This window comes from Xenia sp. Carnegie-2017, unplaced genomic scaffold (assembly GCF_021976095.1).
Source record: "Xenia sp. Carnegie-2017 unplaced genomic scaffold, XeniaSp_v1 HiC_scaffold_4, whole genome shotgun sequence".
NCBI lineage: Eukaryota > Metazoa > Cnidaria > Anthozoa > Malacalcyonacea > Xeniidae > Xenia > Xenia sp. Carnegie-2017.
The window spans coordinates 1,229,985-1,250,523 of NW_025813504.1; the positions used below are offsets into that span (position 1 = coordinate 1,229,985).

The 20,539-nt window shown below is 33.8% G+C and overlaps 1 protein-coding gene across 2 annotated transcripts; it reads left to right on the plus strand.

Annotated features, from left to right (window-relative positions):
• The first annotated feature begins 950 nt into the window (after positions 1-950).
• Positions 951-20,505, plus strand: LOC124455741 (nephrocystin-3-like). Of its 2 annotated transcripts, none has more exons than XM_047006371.1 (4): positions 951-1,033; positions 8,025-9,511; positions 10,731-10,802; positions 20,146-20,505. In XM_047006371.1, exons 2-4 carry the CDS (start codon positions 8,047-8,049, stop codon positions 20,256-20,258), a joined length of 1,650 nt encoding a protein of 549 aa, XP_046862327.1. In that variant the 5' UTR covers positions 951-1,033; positions 8,025-8,046; the 3' UTR covers positions 20,259-20,505. The 2 variants fall into 2 exon arrangements, with proteins under 2 accessions (XP_046862327.1, XP_046862326.1); XM_047006370.1 differs by lacking the exon at positions 20,146-20,505 and adding an exon at positions 16,002-17,495.
• The last annotated feature ends 34 nt before the right edge of the window (positions 20,506-20,539 follow it).

Here is a 20,539-nt window from a genome sequence, read left to right on the forward strand (position 1 = left end):
TGTGTTGTTTTGTGAACGTGCACCGCCGTATAAGTTATCTTCAATTTGCTGTGACTCGTAAATTGTCCTCAATAAGTTGTACCCTGTAAGTTGTTCTCAGGCAATATAGTTAAACTACTTATATATATATATATATATATATATAATAATCATGTCACAATAAAAGCCAGATTAAAAAGTTCTGTGCAGTTCTAAAAAATATGCTCACGCATTCAAAAAAGCTTCTAGATTTCCTTCTAATAATGACCACTATTGAATTACCTGGATGAGGAAAATGGCTTGGATGCAGCAGGTCAAAATATGATGGAGGACGTGAAGACTCTCGTTTGCTTTGTGGTTGTAGACTATACTTCGTATTAGGGAAGCTAAATAATATGAAAAGTCGCTGGGGAGGTAACGTTCTGACCTTTTAGCAAAATTTTCGGAAAATTGCATATTGCTCATACATAGTCAGTACATCTAATGTTTGCCACTATTTAAAGAACATTTGGATTTTAGGTTGTTTAATTAAAATCGTCAATAAGTGTTTTGCTTGCTATTTTCATGTTCATATATAATAAAACGAAGACATAATACATTTGTTTTGTTTATGTTTCTTTCAAATTTCTTGAATAATTAAACAAGTTTGTGTGTTGCAATTTTCAGCCGGCATTTCATTATTATGTTAAAATATATCAGCATTTACACTCTTGCTGTGCAAATTAATTTATAAATAACATTTAATTATAAGTACTAGAGAAATGATCAAATTATTAAAGCAAGCATATGCACTACGATAAAAACATCGCAAAGTTATAATTCAAATATACATGTAATGTTTTGTGCAATCAATGCTCCCTATATTATTTAAAAAATGTTATGATTAACAACAATAAAAATCATATGGTGTAATACTCTTGCTTTGCATAACAATATATTCCTACGATGGCTCAAATTCCTTTGCATTAAAACATTTATTATACACGGAATTAAAGGTGCGTATGATGTTTTTATGAGATGAATTAAAGAAAGTTGAAGTCGTTATCAGTTCAAGGTATGATACACAAAAAATAAATAAAGTTGTAATTACTATACGTCATAGATGATCAGTTATTTTATCTGTAATTTTAATTATTTCGGACTTTGAATATATTCTTAGCTTGCTTTAATTCCCAAGCGTTAAAATTCTTACAAAACCAATAGTACTCAATAATCATTTAACAATTACTTGTCGTGCGTTCTTTTAAAGCAGTGAGTTATGATTAAAGGGAAACATGATTCGACGATTTTAAGTTTGAAAGCAGACCGGTAGTCGGACGATACGACGTTTTAAAAATCAAGAAAAATTATTCATAACATGAATTTATAGTTATAATAAAATAAGGCGAAATTAAGCGTTGTATTTATTAGTCTTCGAATATAAATTTGAATCCACCATTAAATGAATATACATAAATTTTGACTGAATTTTATGTATTTCAAAAATAAAATATTTTATTTGAGCTTTTACACTAAGCCTTTTCAATGTCTTATTTGCGTCTAAGCCATCTATACGACGACATGTGAATTATATATAATTTAGATAAACTACTTCATGGTAGGTGAGTGCATACGATTTAAAACTCAACGTAGACAATTCCTTCCTTACGAAGGAGCTTAATTGCTTTGTATATTCCGTTGCTCCTTTTCTTTCGGACCAAAATGTGATGTATTTCCTGATATATTCACGAAGTTGCTTTACGGAAAAGTCGTCGATGCTCTGAGATTTATATTTATTTCGGCAATAAAAATTCTTGAAGAAGTCCATGCCCGTATTCTAAAAGCTCACTCACATTCACATATTGAGAGCGACATAAAAATCACACTCTATCTAATCATCAGCAAAGTCATTTCTCCATCTATGGCAAGATATTCTCCTAGGTATTTCAAATCATAGAATCAGTTGAGAGAAACTGAGGCTTTGAATATGTATAAAGTGATTTCGAAGCCCCACTCATTGACTGTGTAATGCTTGGCATAATTCTTTGCGCATGCGTTAAGTCCACCGTTTTTCTGACTAGTAACTTGACAACAGTGTACTATGAAGTTGTATTGAAAAAAAAGTGATTTTGAAACATTAGTCATCTCATACGCAGAGCAGAAGATTTTTGAAGGTGGCGAAAGGTTGTAAGAAAACAGGAAAGATATATAAGATATATTGTGAGAGCTTATAGTTTCATTCCTAACAAGTACGTAAATGCTTGTTCATTGGTAAATTTCAACGTTTCAATGTAGGTTATAGGATTGTAAATATGGTTTTGTTAACTAAAGTCAAAAATTCCTAGAATTAGAAAATTGAACGAGACTTAGAGACTTAGCTGAAGTCGAAGTTTGATTAAAATTTTATGAGTTACTGTTCAGGAACTAAGAAGTCATTTGAGATAGAGCGCGCGATATCAAGTTTAGTTTTTAAAAAATTTGCAAACGTCCTTAAACTTATTGGAAAGCAAGTATTATTTAACATCATTTCAAAAGAAATAAGTTAGTAGTTTGGTGTGTGACTTCCTAGTTCCTTAACAGTAACTCATAGAATTTTAATCAAACTTCGACTTCAGGTAAGTCTCGTTTAATTTTCTAATTCTATTTCGTCACTGTTCTACGTCACTAGTTAGTCATATGAGATTCTACAGCAATGTGGACATGATCAATAACTAATAACAAAATTATAAAATTGAAATTTCACATTTTCTGACTCACAAATTTCAGAAAATAGATCATTGCCAAAGTTCTCTGCCTCAATTGGTTTATTATAAATGTTTGAGAAGTTTGTTCATTACGCCATGTAGCTGCATTCATAATAGTGTCCATAGAAATATTCAATGCGTTTCCCGCAGAGGTTGATGCAGTTCTAGTACTGTGTGCACTGTAAACGCCAGTATTTATACCAGCATCCTTTAACACGTATTTTAACCATCGGGAAATGATGGCTTAAGTGACCGAATGATAAGGTTTTTGATAGCTCAATAGGAGTTGTCTTGCATTATTTTGTATGGCTGCAGTGGCATTTAGATAATGGGACAAATAATTGAATACAAATAACCTAATCTTCGGTGGATAAGCCCGAAATTCTAAAGGAGCAGCATGCTTACTAGGTTTAGATGTTTTGAGCAGTTGGTGAAAATGAAAATATATTTGATCTTCTTTCTTCACCATATGAGAAATATCCAATGCATGAAGTTTTTGACATCGCTGACCAGATAATAAAACAAAAAGCATTACTGTTTTTAGTGTTAATGATTTCAAATTAAGATCTTTTGGAGGTTGAGGGTTTCGAAGATGTTTGAATATCACTGAAACGTCCCAGACCATGACATATCTAGGAAGAGCTGGTCTTGCAAAAAATAAACTTTTAACAAACCTAGCAACAAGTGGATATGTACCAAACGAGATGCCACTTGGTAGCATTTGTACATAAGGCACTCATTGCAATATTAATATCGCTGCAGGATAAAGCTTCCTGGTATAATTTTGTAAGAAAATTAATGCCCTCTTCTACAGAGGACGCGACAGGATCGATATTGTTTGCGTTGCAATAGTATCGCTAACGGTGAAGGTATGTAGAATATTGCTTCTTGGTACCATTGTGCCAAGACTGCTGGATGATTTAAGAAGCCTCTGGTGAAATGCCTCTATCAGAGAAGAGTTCCCCGATAAATAGGCATATACTAGGCTCATTGTGAGTAAATTGCCTGTAAGTCGTGCATATTGATGACTGTAACCATCGTGAATCATGTATGACCTCGGAAGAAAGGGTCAATGTCTTGTCAAAATTACCCCGGTTTAACTTAAGGGCATCGTTTTTATTCATTTCCCGCCAGTGATAATGCAACTGACTGTACATCAGGCCCCGGAGGCTCGAAGTTAGAGTGCCCAAAACCCGAGAAACATCCTTTATTTTTGGGTTAGAAGCTTATAGCAGCTCATGGCACATGCGTTTTATCTTCTCAGCTCGTTCTGTCGCCACAAATATTCGCATATCGTTCATTGTGTCCGATCGTTTCTTCCCGAATTGTTTCCTCTTCGACTGGTATGGGTTGTTTCTATGATGACGGGTTAAAAAAGGGCGCCATTATCGTTTCCCTTGTTGGAATGTTTCTGCCAAGTGGCATTAGAAGAGCTTGTTGTCGCGTTGCCAAACTTGTTAGTTGTGCGAATGTGTTTAATTTGGGTTTGCAATCCATCTCCAAACAAATATTTCGTAATGTGAACATGCGATGCGCATAAAGTACAAAATTTTCGATTGAGATTGGGAAGTATAGCGTCACGTTGTCCTTGAGACAATTCAAAACTTAAATGTCCCAGGATCGCTATGATATCAACGTTCATACAAACAAGATTATCAATATTCAGTTCGCCGCTGTTATTGCGGGCAATCAACAGTTTATTGGTGCTTTTCGATGCTATATGACCGACATTTGTCAGGGCTGATTGAATGGCACTCAATTGTAAATCACGCCCTCTAGATGTGCGGTGTAATGTTCTCCGAATTTCGGGGTTTACCTTGGGTACAATAAGGCGATCGCAGTTCTTCAGCCTAAAATATTTAGCCTGTTTTTCCTTCAATTGCTCTTTTCTCAGCCTATTCAGCCAATGTTGGTTGATAATTGAGGCTAGCTTCTCGTTGACGATTAGTAAAGTTTTCTCAGTTTCGTCTAGAGTCTGCGAAATCTCTTCTAGAAACGGATCCACTGCTAGTTGTTGTACTTTAGAATTACGCTTGGTCGAAGGTTCTTCGTTTTGTGCCAACAAGACTTCACAATCTGCGTCATGACCTGATTCAGGGATTAAAGCACTTGCTCTCCTCTCACGAGTAGATTCTACTGTAGAGGATACTGACGTTTGCTGCATTAACCTGAGTGATTCACTCATTGCAGTCATTGCTTTATTCATCCTACAGAAGGCCGTTGCCACACTCAAATTCTTTGATGTGACTTGCACTTCTTCGCTTTCTTCCATCATGTCATCTCGCTCATTGTGTTCAGTAAAACCCAGGAGTGCTGCTTCATCTCTGACATCATCTCTTGTCGTATACTCTTCTTTTGTAGAAGCCATAATTCAAAAAATTTGTAATATAATGTGAAAAGGAACTTTTTGTAACTGATCGCTGTGAAACCTACGCTTGAACTGATCTTGATATCGCGCGCTCTATCTCACATGACTTCCTTGTGACGTAGAACAGTGGCAAAATAGAATCTCTTACGTTTTCGTTTCTTTTAAATTATATAAATTCAAATTAATTGAAGTGTACTTAAAGGTATTATTTACTACAAAGACTAACGAGTGCAGGAGTACAAAACGTACATATACAAATGTCGCAATGTTTTATGTTGCAACAAGCATGCAAACTTTCCAAACTTACGATAAAGTAACCATTCAATGAATCTAATAATGATTCATGAGGCTTTTTTGTGAAGATACCGTTCATTTTAAAAACATCCATGTTTACGCCAATAAGATTGTGTTCATTTTAGCGTAGCGAGACAATTAACAGAAGTAATGACTCCTATTCGAGACTGACTTTTCATAACGTTTTAGCAATATTTGTAATGTAACAGATTACATGTTTGTAAATGATGATCGTCCAAGTTAATAAAGTCCTGAGAAGGACTGTTTTTGTTGTTGTTGACTGACGTTTCGACAACCTTGGCTGTAGTCATCTTCAGAGTCAAATGGGGAGTAAACGTCAGGTTAGCAGTATTTGTTATCTGGTTCTTACGTCATTGTATTGTGTGTACAGGAATTGTGTGGGTGTCAATTGTGTATGGTCATTGTGAATTGGTGTGAAGTGAAATGTTTTTAGTTGTGATGTGTGATTTAGGTGTGATGTTTTTAATTGTAATGTGTGGGTGTCAATTGTGTATTGTCATTGCGAATTAGTGTGAAGTGTAATGCTTTTAGTTGACCGTTTGTTTGTGTTGTGAATAAGTCGTTTATAATATGACGGTAATTGCTGTGATCTGTTCAGGGGGGTTTGTTCCAAGTTGGTATAACTACTTTCTAATGTAAGCCATTGTTTATAGTCAGTACTGTAAGTAATGCATTTTGCCGAGTCCCAGTCAATATTGTGCTTTGTGATTTGGTGATGTTTGGCAATGTGATTAGTTTTGTCTTGTTTCTTAGTAGCTCGTTTGTGTTCAGTAAGTCTTATGTTTAAGTTCCTGCCAGTTTTATCGATATAGGAGGCGTGTCAGTGGAGAAGTTTATTTTGTAATCTGCACCTTGTCGTTCGTTGGGTTGTTTGTTGTCCTTTATGTCCTTTATGCATTACTTACTGTACTGACTATAGACAACGGCTTATATTCGAAAGTTGGTATAACAACTTGGAACCCCCCCCCCCTGAACAGATCACAGCAATTACTGGCACCTTAGTCAACAACAACAAAAACAGTCCTTCTCTGGACTATACCAACCTGGACGATCTACATTTATAAACATATAATGATACTCCCGGGTTAAACCATTTACTTTAATGTAACAGATGTTTGCCACACATTATTTAAGCACCAGTTAACATTTAAATACGTAATAACAAAGTTGCGTCTGGATCTATTTAAACTAAATAATTCTCATTAATTTTAAGTGTGCTTTTTTTCCACATTTGATTTTCGTTGCCTAAAGACATTGTGTTTTCTTGAATCATTACCTTTCCAAGGCTGAATCATTTTTTATTCTAGTGAATGGAAAATGTTCATAGCAATATGTGTTTACCAAGTTTAAACGTCCTCTTGGTTCACTGTTACATTGTCAATACTTGAGACACAATCACCAAACTCGTTTTTTAAACCTATTCTACTTTTACAAATTTGTTAATAAATTAATCATATCTTATTTGCAAAGCAAACTCATACATTGGTTCACTTGAACCAATTCAACAATAGAATTCACATTGTTGACCATGAACAATATCGAGCACCATCAATATTTGTCAACGTTTAAATCAGTAAAGTCAAACTTTGTCCATGTAGCTAGTGTAAATATTTATTTAGCAATATAAAAAATTTACTTTGTGATATTTCTGCAACTCAGAAATGCCTTGATAGAACAGCTTCATGAAAAAAACTTTGTTTACTTCCATGCATCTCAAATGCAAATGAAAATGTAAACAAGCAGTAAAAAACTACAAATGTGTAAAACATAAAATGTAAATTAGTAAAGATTTTTCTGTCTATAAAGAGTCCTATATTCTAGCAGAATCATTATTACATATTAACAAATAAAGCCGTAGCTAGAGCTAAATGCTTTACAAAACTCGGTGGTTTTCAGAGAAAAAAACTCAGTCTTTTTTTATAACTGAAATAAAGTTTTGCTGAAGCAACAACGACAACAAACTTTCTCGAGCCAATCCAGCAAACGGTCAAACTTCGAAGTCGTACTTGAATTAAGTCGCAATATATATTAGTACACACTTACTAAAGCTCACTATTGACGCTAGAACATCATATTAAACACTACTGAAAAGTGTGTTATTAACACATAGAACATGCTGAGCTAATTGCGTCAAAATAGCAGAATGGGAATAAACAAAGTTACACCAGATTATTATTTTCTTTTCCAACCGTACAAGATTCAAATAGCAAATAGGAATGTTCGCAGAGAACGATTCCCAACGTAGATTTTTGAATATTTTACTTCCACAACTTTTTTATTAATAAAAAATATATGTCATGGGTAGAACAAGTTATTCAATTCAATTTGACATCAAAATGTTTCCTATGGTCATGAAATGTCTCCATTTAAAAACTGTCCGTGCAAGAATCTAATTTGTCGTATCGTCGCATGTGTTATCGGGTTTCACTTTTGTGATACCTACAGAAACTATATAACCAGTCTTTTATCAGATCAGAGAGTTAACTGTTATTTGGCTTCATAAATGTTTCAGAATTGTCAAGGCAGGCCATAGACGGTAAACATTAAAAATTAAAATAATAATAAATAAAAACGAAGTAAACCTATATTGCCTATATGTTAACAATGAAAAGTACATGAACTATAATAATTTTTTCTAGCGGTGGAAATGTCAGAAAGATAATGAATTTCATATTCAATTATTTTAAATTCAAAAAAGAATCACAACAGCAAAATGGTGCTAAGATATCAAACAAACATGGCATGGAGTATTACAAAATCGGAAAATACGAAAAAGCTAAGAAATGTTTTAAGAAATGTCTCGAAATTCAAAAAACTTTACTAGGTCCTGAGCATGTTGATGTAGCTACAACGTTTGACAATCTTGGTAATGTGTATTTTGAGAGCAACAATTTTAACAAAGCCAAAGAGTGTTATGAAAAAGCGTTGGAAATTCGAAATAAATCTTTAGGTCCTGATCATGTTGATGTAGCTACGACTTTAAACAATCTTGGTAATGTGTATTATGTGATCAACAAATATGCTAAAGCCAATGAATGTTATGAAAAAGCGCTGGAAATTCGACAAAAATCACTAGGTCCTGAACATGTTGACGTGGCTACGACTTTAAACATTCTTGGTAATGTTTATTATGATACCAACAAATATGCCAAAGCCAAAGAATGTTATGAAAAAGCGTTGGAAATTAAAAAAAAATCACTAGGTCCTCAACATGTTGATGTAGCTACGACTTTAAACAACCTTGGTAATATGTATTGTTGTACTACATATTATGACAAAGCAAGAGAATTTCATGAAAAAGCGTTGGAAATTCGACAAAAATCTTTTGGTCCTGAACATTTTTATGTAGCTTGGACTTTAAACGATCTTGGTAATGTGTATTATGAGACCAACAATTATGCCAAAGCCAAAGATTGTTATGAAAAAGCGTGGGAAATTTGTCAAAAATCACCTGGTTCTAAACATGTCGATGTAGCTATGACTTTAAACGATCTTGGCAATGTGTATCGTCGTACTAAAGAATATGACAAGTCCAAAGAGTGTTATGAAAAAGCGTTAGAAATTGAACAAAAATCACTTGGTCCTAAACATGTTGACGTAGCTTCGACTTTACACGATCTTGGTAATGTGTATTATAAGACCAAACATGTTGCCAAAGCCAAAGAGTGTTATAAAAAAGCGATTGAAATTGGACAAAAATCACTGGGTCCTGAACAATTTGATGGAGCTATGACTTTAGAAAATCTTGGTGAAGTGTACTATGAGACCAAAAAATATGCTAAAGCCAAAGTGTGTTATGAAAAAGCGTTAGAAATTCGAAAAAAATCACTTGGTACTGAACATGTTGATGTAGCTACGACTTTAAACGACCTTGGCAATGTGTATCGTCGTACTAAAGAATATGACAAAGCCAAAGAATGTTATGAAAAAGCGCTTGAAATTCGACAAAAATCACTTGGTCCAGAACATGTTGATGTAGCTACGACTTTAAACGATCTTAGCAATGTGTACCATTTTATTAAAGAATATGACAAAGCAGAAGAATTTTATGAAAAAGCGCAGGCAATTAAAAAAAAATCCGTTGCTTCGGATCATGTTGTTGCTGCTGAATCTTTGAGCAGTTTTGGTATGTTATTCTTTATTTTTGTATATTAGAGCATATATAAGCGTTTTAAGTGTAACTTTTGAGGTTTTTTGAAATTTCAGACAAAATAGTTTTGGTCTTTTGTGTTTACAAATCATGAATTCTTCTTTTATTATGTTTGGCTAGATCTGAACTGAAAAAACATATTTAAGAATATTTACAAAATTAGTTAAAGATGTTTCTGGTGAAATTGGGATTCATTTGGAGTAATGATCCTATTTTTGGCCGTTCAACCATCTTGAGCATTTATCTAGTTAAGTTCTCTTATATATAGTCCATTTGTAGAGCTATCTTAAAATGGATAAAAAAGATTTTTTTCCTAAAGTTTGATGAAAAACTTAGAACAATGTAATGCACTTCAATATGTTTTTAAGAGCAAAAATATTTTAAATCTCTTTTAACATATAAATAAAACTAAACAACTAAGAAACAACGACACATGCAATTAAAATTTGTTTTTAGCAAAATATTTTTTGTTGATGTTTTCATAAGATGGAAAGAAAACAAAAAAATGTTTTCTTTCCATCTTATGCTTTAATATTTGGTTTGCAGTTAAGGGCTAGAAACTACTGAGAGCCTTTTACTCTTAAACCTTTTAAATTGATATGCTAAAATACAATTTGTTTTACTTTGCCCTGGTTCAACTATTTTTCTTTTTTGATATATCTCCTTTTTACTTAATACAAACGTATGCTTTAAAAAAATCTCAAGTACTCTATTTAAAATTCTTTTTGCTCTTTATTATAGCTACAAGGCTGGGGCAAGTTATTTTATTACAAATATATTTTGTTATTTCTATATTTAACGAGTTTTACTAATTGCTTTTAAATTTTGTTTGTAAAAATTAGAACAATTAAAAAAACCTAAGTAAAAATTATGACATAAATAAAGTTTTACATATTTCCTGTTTTTCATTTTGAATATTTTATGAAAAATACCACATTTACAATACTTGGATTTTATAAAATTGTTTATTACTTTAAAAACCTAGATTGATATATATCTTTATCCTTGGAAAGAATGTGTAGCTAATTTCTAATAATTTACTTGAAGAATTGATTCTTGGTTTTTTTTTATTTAATCCAGTAAATTTTATAAACTCCACTTAACTCAGTATTTCCCCAGACACATATTTATTATAAAACGCACCCTTCTATTTTGTGCTATGGTCACTTGCTCTACTTTTATATCTTTTTCAAAGAAATAAAGTCTGATGATGCTGCTGATGGTAAAGACCCTTCAAATTTACACGTTCATACGGAGAAAAAAGAAGGTATGCTTATTATATTAGAACGTAAATATACAAAATTTGGAGCTTTATTAAATGAACTCTTTAATAGTCAAAAAGAGGGGAAATCATGAACGTACTTGGAGTCCTGATGAAGTTGATTCCATTAATTCTTAAAATATCCTTTGACTTTTGTTTATAAAGATTGTTCATTGTTAAGAAACTAAGCGGTTAGAACATTTTGCAATCACAGATAACGCGAAACATTACAAATTTGGTGTTATTTTTAGATTCTATTATTTCAAATAACACATATTACTTTTGTGATACTAAGATACTTTAAAAAACCAGCATTGATTATAACGAATTTTATACACAAACCTCAAACGTAAAGCACATCCAGGTGTCTCACTTTTCCCTATTCCTTCCCAAAAAGAGATACAGTTTTATAGGGGAAAATATTGAAGAAGAAAACGAAATTAATTAAATTGTATTCTTTATTGACAATGTTAATATCACAACTATTTTAAATCAAATTTGAAAATAATCATTTTGACTACATAAATAACCTATCCCACCAAAAACTCTTTGCTGAAACCAAATAGTTTCCCACATAAAGTGAGATTCAAATCTTAGAACATGTCTGCGTTACCTTCTTTATGCTCCAATTTTTTGTTAACGCACAGTATTAAACGTATAAAAAATTAAAAGACAATATAAAAACATAGCATAAACCTTTGGAGCAAAACACTTCCGTGCATATTTTTTATCTTAAGACAATAAACACTGGCATGACAACATTTACGCTTGAAACAATTTAGTTCAACCAACTTTTTCATATTTGCACTAGGTTGCACTATTTGCGGTTTGTTACGTGTGAAATATGTGAAGCTCTTTGCAAGCAGTAAATTTAAAAGCTGAAAATTTCTTAAGGCAAAATTTGATTGTATATCTTTCTTGCCATGAGTAAGGAACGAACAAGTAGCATCAAAAGAATAAAAATTCAACATGCAGTATTTACATGTTTGTAAATGATGATCGTCCAGGTTAATAAAGTCCTGAGAAGGACTGTTTTTGTTGTTGTTGACTGACGTTTCGACAACCTTAGACGGAGTCATCTTCAGAGTCAAATGAGGAGTAAACGTCAGGTTAGCATTTTTTGTCATCTGGTTCTTACGTCATTGTATTGTGTGTACAAGAAATGTGTATTGTCATTGTGAATTAGTGTGAAGTGAAATATTTTATTGTTAGTTGTGATGTGTGATTTAGGTGTGATGTTTTTAGTTGTAATGTGTGGGTTTCAATTGTGTATTGTTATTGTGAATTAATATTTAATGTTTTTAGTTGATCGTTTGTTTGTATTGTGAATAAGACGTTTGTAAGGTGCCGGTAATTGCTGTGATCTGTTCAGGGGGGTTTGTTCCAAGTTTGATCCATTGTCCTTTATGTTCGTTAGTACTTGTCGTAACTTTGTGATTGGTTTATGTGCGACACGTATGTTGTATGGTCATAAGATACGCGAGATAGTCTCAGACGTACCTTTGATGTAAGGTATCGTTGCTGTTGTCACTGAGTTGTTCGTTTCATTGGGTTCGTTGGGTTTGTAAGTGTTGCGTGTGATAAAGTCAGAGTTATAATTGTTTTTGTCAAAAGCACGTTTGAGATAGTTTGTTTTGGTAGTTTATAGCGTCCGGTGAATCACATATGATTTGTGCACGTCTTTTTAATGTTCTGATTGTGGTGGCTTTGTGTGATGTAGGTTTGTAAGATGATTGGTCTAGTAGTCGGCAGTATGTGTTGGCTTGCGATAAGCTGTTGTTCGTAGTTTTTGATTGTCATGTTTTACCAAACAGTCGAGAAAAGGAACAATTCCGTTTTCTTCGACATCTTTGGTAAATTGTGTGTGGCTGTTCTGTTTGTTGATGTGATTATGAAAGCCATAAATGTCGTCTGCATATAGTGCTGTGATTGTGTCATCTACGTAGCGAAACCAAAAAGGTAGTGTCGTGAACGCCCGTTCCTCTATAGATTGCATTACTATTTCGGCAACTACAACAGAAACGGGTGAGCCCATTGCTGTCCCATGTAATTGTTTGTAGTGTGTTCCTTTGTATTTGAAGTAAGCCGAGGTGAGGCAGAGCTCCAGTAGCTCCATAATGTCTTCTGTTGGTAATGGCAGCACGTCCGTGGTGTTTGTAATGAGGGTTTTTGTACAAATGAGTGCCAGATTAAGTGGAATACTGGTGAACAGTGATTTCACATCAAAAGACACTAGTATATAGTTGTCCGGTATTTGTACAGTGCACTGTTTTTTAATGAAAGTTTCAGTGGATTATGGCTTGTGTTTTGATTTGTTTGTAAGTGGTTGCAGTATGTCAGTGAAGTACTTTGAAAGTTCGTAAGTATGCGAACCACAGAATGATACAATTGGTCGCATGGGTATTTGTGGTTTGAGAAGTTTTGGCAGTCCGTATAGTCTGGGAGGTCGTGGTACTGAACATCTGAGTCGATAGTAAATGCGTTCAGATATAATGTTAGATTTTCTCATACAGAAGATCTTGCTGTCAATTTTTCGTACTAGTGATGGTGTTGGGTCTCGTTTGAGTTGTTTGTACGTTTGTCTGTCGTTAAAAAGGGTGTCCATTTTGTTAAAGTAATCATTCCTGTCCATGACCACATCACGCGTCCTTTGTCTGCTTGTAAAATGACAATGTTGTTCTCGTATTTTAGTCGTTTGAGTGCTTGTTGTTCGTCTTTTGTCAAGTTGTTGTCACGTATGGTCGACGATTGTAAAATGGGGGCTATCCTGCTTCTGATCTCGTCTTTGGTTATAGACAACGGCTTACATTAGAAAGTTGGTATACAAACTCCACTGAACAGATCACAGCAATTACCGGCACCTTACAAATGACTTATTCACAATACAAACAAACGGTCAACTAAAAACATTTCACTTCACACTAATCCACAATGACAATATACAATTGACACCCACACATTACAACTAAAAACATCACACCTAAATCACACATCACAACTAAAAATAAAATATTTTACTTCACACTAATTCACAATGACAATACACATATCCTGTACAAACAATACAATGACGTACGAACGAGATAACAAATACGGCTAACCTGACGTTTACTCCTCATTTGACTCTGAAGATGACTCCGGCTAAGATTGTCGAAACGTCAGTCAACAACAGCAAAAACAGTCCTTCTCAGGACTTTATTAACCTGGACGATCATCATTTACAAACATGTAACGATACTCCCGGGCTCAAACTATTTACTTATGAAGTATTTAACGCAAACCATATACGTAAATGCACGGGTGTTATTCCTGTTGTATTAGTATTACCGTCAACTGTGGTTATTTGGGACTGTTTTTACATATACATTTGAAATATTGTACCAAGGCATGAAGTATGAATAGAGGTTTTGGGGGTAAAAGTTGAATAAATAATCACAGTTTTGCATCATCCTCATTACTGCATCATTCATTTTATTTTGTCTCTAAACTTTTTAAAAATATGCTTGAGACCCAAATTACCCCATGTGGACGAAATTGGGACAGCCTTTGATTTTGCTATATATTCTTAATTTTTACCAGCCAAGATTATATGGGACACTTTATGTTTTATAATCTTCTCCCAGTTATGTTTTTCTTATGTGCAAGCTTCTGGGGTGAATTGGAAAAAGGGTACACTTCAGGAAAAATACACTTTAACTACAATTAGCCAAGTAATTACAGATCAGAAATCATAATATCCGTATTTCAATTTTTAATCGTAACTAAGTAACATACAACATGGCAGCCTTCGAAGCAGTGCCACATGGCAGAGCTTTAAAGAATAAGGTACAAGCTTTAAGAGGTGTGGTTAATCCACGGATGTCCCAAATTACCCTGTGCAAACCTCTAAATCAACAACTATCCTCTGACGAAAATACTAGTCCTCAGAAAACTAAACCGTTTATCTTAAAATTCAAAGAGTTACATAGTGTAAAAAAAATTACAGTGTTTGTAAATTTTACTATTTTCGAAGCCTCGCAACAGCAAAATTTTTTTCGTGTCTTGAAAAATGTAGCAAATTTCAACAAATCTTAAAAATACAAGAATTATGAGGTAAAATATTACTATTCAAATGTTTCACTCAAATGAGCAAAGAAAAAAAGCTTACTGGCTTTGTGCAAAAGGAATTTTTTAAATAAATCAACTGAGTGCTTGTCAAAGAGTATGGAATGTAAAGCATTAAATATTCGTACCAATTTACGCCACTGTCCCAAATAACCCCAGTTGACGGTACATAGATATATGAAAAGGCATGTTATGCCTTCGCTTATCATGATGACGAGTAGAATTAAAATCTATAACTTCAATTTAAGTATATCTTGCTCAATTTTTTAACTCCAACTCTTTATCAGCTACGTCCCTCCGAGCACCAGGGAATTTCGCCCTGACTAGAAAAAAGTCATCATGCCCTACTAAATCCTGCTCCTATCTCACATTAACATATCAGTTCACAGAGCTTCCTTTGACAACATCTCTATCATCTCATCCTCACCTTACACTCTTGATTTAATGATCCATGAATGCCTCCTGTTCTCAAAGGCACTTCCATTCCACCCAAACTTTTCTAAATATCCCACTACGCTTTGCGTCCATTTCACACTCCATATCAGATCTTCACTCATACTTTATATAATATTTTTATATACATATATATCATGTTCATCACACCTTACTGTAATCTAACACTCATAACTACACTTCTAATATATAAATATAAACTCACACTTGATCATTTTAATTACCTATCTGATGATGTCTTGTGTAAAGACGAAACGTTACAAGTAATAAATAAATTCTTTAAAAAAAGGCTTTTTTTCGAATTTTATGTTAGGCAATCATCAGTGTTGGCTGATAATTTATAGCTACATAGTTATGCAGTTTAAATGATGCAAAAATTACGAGTCATATTTCACTGTAACAAACGCAATTTGATAAAACTTCCAATGTAGCCAAACAAATTTGGTGCTAGCATTTTGGCATATTACTACTAAAAGCAGTATTATGTTGTTGTCCATAGCTGTACTGAAATCAACATGACATGCCTTTGATAAATTTTAACAAGTCTCATGCTATTTTTATCTATATAGTTGATGTAGAATGTCCATCATTTTCTTCCAAAGTAAAAAGTCTTACTGACTTGCTTTTAAATGTGCGTTTGTTTTGCAGAAATAAACAAAATTCTGCTAAAGTTTGCCGAAGAAATTCCTGATAAATGGAAGAATTTGGCAATATTTCTGAATGTCAAAGATGCGAAAATGAAAAAAATTGAATTAAATCATCGTAACGTGATCTGGCAAGGGTTTGAAATGCTAAAGTTTTGGTTTGAATCACGAAAAAATAAGCAGTTGTAGTACGAAGAGCTTGCCGCTGCTTTTCGTAATATCGAGAAAAATAATTTGGCTGAAGACGTTCTTCATAAAGGTGCAAATATTGCTAAATATTGTTAAACTGAAATTCAAAGGTCATTTGTCCATTTTTTACAATCGCCATTTTCATGTAAAACTCAGAAGCCAACATTGGATTGGTTATATTGTTTTACACTGTAATAATATACATGAAAAAATTCTCAGTTCTTATTGGTTGATTAAAAGCAGTGCAATTTATTGTAAATACTAGTGGAAAAAAATAAGAAACACAGTGCAGAAAAAAGGAAATACAGTGCAATTTTTTTAAAAAAAATTTGCTCCTGATTGGTTAATCAAAGAAAGAAGTGATCTAAGAGCCAATCAAATAAAACATTTCAAAGGCGTAAAAGTTGAATTAAAGTAAGCAAAGCAAATGCAATGGCTGGCACAAGCTTAAGTAAATTTTTTTTGGTGAACGAGCTTACAATTCACCGTTTGCATGGCGTGTTTGGAAAAAATATGAATACTGGCAATATTAGTTACCTTGTTCTAGCTGCGTGTGTGAAAGCTATGGTGTTACGAAAAGTAATATCCAATGAAATTGTAATATACGAGCCAACAAGAATTGAGAAATTTTTTCATGTATATTAAGCCTTAATAACTGAGCTCGTGGTCTTTATGGACGGACCGAGGTCCTTTTGCACTAACCAAGCCCGTAGTAAAGTAAAGATCGTGAAAGTGAGGTTATTAAAATGTTTATTATATACGGCATTATTTGACCTGAAACAAAGCTGGATTTCTTTCTCGTCCTGGCTGTTTTGTAAGGGTTGGCTTTCATCTTTCTATTTTTTGTCAGTAAAAATGAATCATTTTTAGTTTTGTATCGTCAGCATAATCAAATTCTTTTCTGAGAGTTTTTCCTTTTACTCACATTCGTAAATAGTTTTTGTTTCGTTTTTTTCGTTTTGCTTTTTTTCAAGGACATTTTACATTTTACTATAAAATTACGCATTTTGGACTGTGCAATATTCTTTATTTTTCTTGATACGTCTCTGACTCTTTCAGTCAGACTACTACTTATGTACACGAGTACGGGTTTCTTATGTTGATAAGAATTGGCATAAATGTATATTAATTATGTTTTATATCAATATATTACAACCCTCTTTTTTAAAACTGCTATCCTTGTATTTTTCAGTCTGATTTTTCTATTAATTTCTTTCTAGTTTAAATGAACGATTAACTAACTATTCCCTATGTAATGTAACTAATGTTCTGATTTTATAAATGTTTATATTAAAGGTTAAACATAGTCTTTTCATTGTATTGGCTTACTTACGATACATCCTGATCTTGTCTTCATTGGTGATAAAGTCGTTCCTGCTAAACAAATCGATTGCTCATCTTTTACTCTTGTTTCCTTAAGTTGGGTTTGTTCTTTTGTGTCTGCTTCATTTTTCTTTGATTGAAAACGAAGGGCAGGCTGCAAATTTTGATCATTAGTTTTCCTCAGATGTCTTCTATTTCGTCGATATTCTACACCTCAGATGTTTTCACATTATAACTTCGTGGGGTTTCTGCTTTGAATATAACAACGGCTGGTTTTCCTTTCCCTTCTCTTTCAACATAAATATTTTCACCCTCAATCAAGTTTTCGAGGGATTTCGACGATCTGTCGTAGCATTTTTTCTTCTGTTTTTGCTTCTTTTCCAATTTTATTTGAATGATCTCTGGATTCACTGTTTTTGGAATAAGTTGTTTTGTCAAGGATGGCATATTTGATCGGAGTCTTCTTCCCATGATTAATTGCGCTGGTGATCCAATGTCATCAATTGGTGTATTTCTTTGCTCTAATATCGCTAAATTTAAATCGCGATTATCTCTTCGAGCTTTCGTTCAAGTGGACTTTGCCATTTGTAACGTTTTCTCCGTTACCCCATTCGAATCTGGATACCCTGCTCTAGACGTTATGTGTTCGAAACCCACGTTTTGGCAAATTTAGCAAACTTTCTTGAAGAGTGTTATAGACCATTGTCGGATTTAACGTTTTCTGCAATTCCATGTCGGGCGAAGAGTGCTTTCATTATAACTATTATTCCAGGACTTTTTGAGTTGGTAGTTTTAAATATCTCTCAGAATCTACTGTAATAGTCCACAACCAGAAAGTAATCATCATTATTCCAATAGGACATGTCTGTTGCCACAATCTGCCATGGGTATTTAGGTATTGTATGTGGTAACATAGGCTTTTTCGATTGCTGCATCTATACTCAGCACAAATTGAGCAATTTTCAACAACTGTCTAAATATCTTTATTTATACCTAGCTAGTATACCAGCTCATGAGCACGCTGTTTACTTCTTTCAATGCCCATGTGGCTTTGATGAATTTTATTTAAAACACTTCCTCGCGGTGAGGGTAGAATCAACATCTTTTATCCTTTGATTACCACCCCTTAAATTACTGTCAGTTCTTCTCTGTAGCTTTATAATGGTTTTAAGAAGATTGAAAGATTTTTCTTATTATTCGGCCAAGCTTCCGTAATCACTTTCACTAGCTCTTTCATCATATCGTCCTTCTTAGTTTCTTCAGTGATATCTCTTAGTTTGCCGTCAGACAATGGTAGCATTGAGATCATAGCAATCGCTTGATAACCCAAATCAAGTGTTCTTCCTCTGATTTTACATTTGACAAATGGGCTCTGGACAACGTATCTGCTATGTATAATTCAGTTCCCGGTTTATATTTTACCTCATTATCAAACCGCTGTAAATTCAGTAGCATTCTTTGCAAGCGAAGAGATGATTTATCCAACAATTTCTTGCTGATGGTTTCCAGTGGCTGATGACCCGAATCTGATATGATGACATGCTTGTTATAAATGCACTGATATAAGCGATTACACTCAAACACGACCGCTAGCAATTCTTTTTCTCTCTGTGCATATCTTGTTTTTGCTTGTGTCAAAGATCTTCAAGCGTATGCTACTGGTCTATTTTATTGAACAAGTACTGCTCCTAGTCCCGACTTCGAGGCGTCTACTTGAAGATAAACTGATTTCATTACATCATAATATATTAAGATGCTAGACTGTGGATCTGGTTTGAGACCTTTGTGTGTGAGCTGATGTCCAATATACACCACACTTATTTTTCTAAAGTGACATTTTTCTAGCTTAAATTTTAGATTGCACTCTCTAGCTCGACCCAGCGTTGCCTTGAGACGCCCATCGTGTTCTTGAAGTGTTTTACCCCAAACAAATATGTCATCGATGTCTGTTTTGACTCTAGCTATATCTTTAAAGATTTCATGTATTCTTTTGTGAAACACTTCTTGAGCACTTCGGATTCCAAACGGCATTCAGGTAAATCTAAAACGCCCAAACAATGTATTGAAAGTCGTGAGCTTGGAGCTTTTTTCGTCCAGAGGTATTTGCCAATAGCCCGATTCGAGAAGAAACATGCACCTGGCATTCGAGCAATGATTTATTCTATTGTCGGAAGTTGACAATATGCTCTTTTCAAAGCTATATTGAGGTCTTTAGGATCAATACAGCTGCGTAAACTTCCATCTTTTTTTGACAGTAACCATTGAATTGACGCAATCCAACGACTCATTGACTTTTACCAAAATTTCTTGCTTCACCGTATATTTGAGGGTTTTTGCTAGATGCTCTCGAAGAGGATGCGGAACATTTCGTGGCGGATAAATGACCGGCTGTACATCAGAGTTCACTTCCATGTGATATAGTTTTGAGAGACAGTCAAGACCTGTAAATACATCTTCATATTTGGTTCGAATTTGTTCTGAATATTTATCTGTAGAAGCATGTTGTGTTGACTTTGACGCGCTCTCATCGGATACTTGTGTTTTCAGTCCTTGAGTAAACGTGACGAGGTTTTGTGGTGAGATTTTGGCTCCTGCCACCAAAAACTCTTTTGTATTTTAAAATGTGTTTTTTGTAGGATTCAAATGCGCAGAATGTGGATACAACTGCTACGAGAAATGCTTATCACGTGTTCCTAAAACGTGTCCTAATTACAAGAATCTAAAAGACCAGAATGATAGTATGCCATAAACTAGTAACAAAAGCTTACATGAGGTACAATATAGTACACTAGTGAACATTTTTTGTTGTTTGTTAACTGCAAACATTTTCCTTCACTTTTAAATTTATTATTATATGGAATGTAAACAAAGAAGATATTGTTAAGTTTCACTTTATATTACTCAGTTATTGCGGATTAGGCTTTAGTTACACTAGCCAAAGTGATTTATCTTGAATTAGTTATTTGAATAATGATTCCATAGTCTCCAAGTATAAACAAATCTTCGAAATTTTTGTTTGGGTATCTATGG

Coding starts and splice junctions, on each gene's coding strand:
- LOC124455741 (XM_047006370.1), top strand. CDS start 8,047: ATGAATTTCATATTCAATTATTTTAAATTCAAAAAAGAATCACAACAG. Junction 9,512..10,730: donor TGAATCTTTGAGCAGTTTTG/GTATGTTATTCT, acceptor TCTTTTTCAAAG/AAATAAAGTCTGATGATGCT. Junction 10,803..16,001: donor TCATACGGAGAAAAAAGAAG/GTATGCTTATTA, acceptor TTTGTTTTGCAG/AAATAAACAAAATTCTGCTA.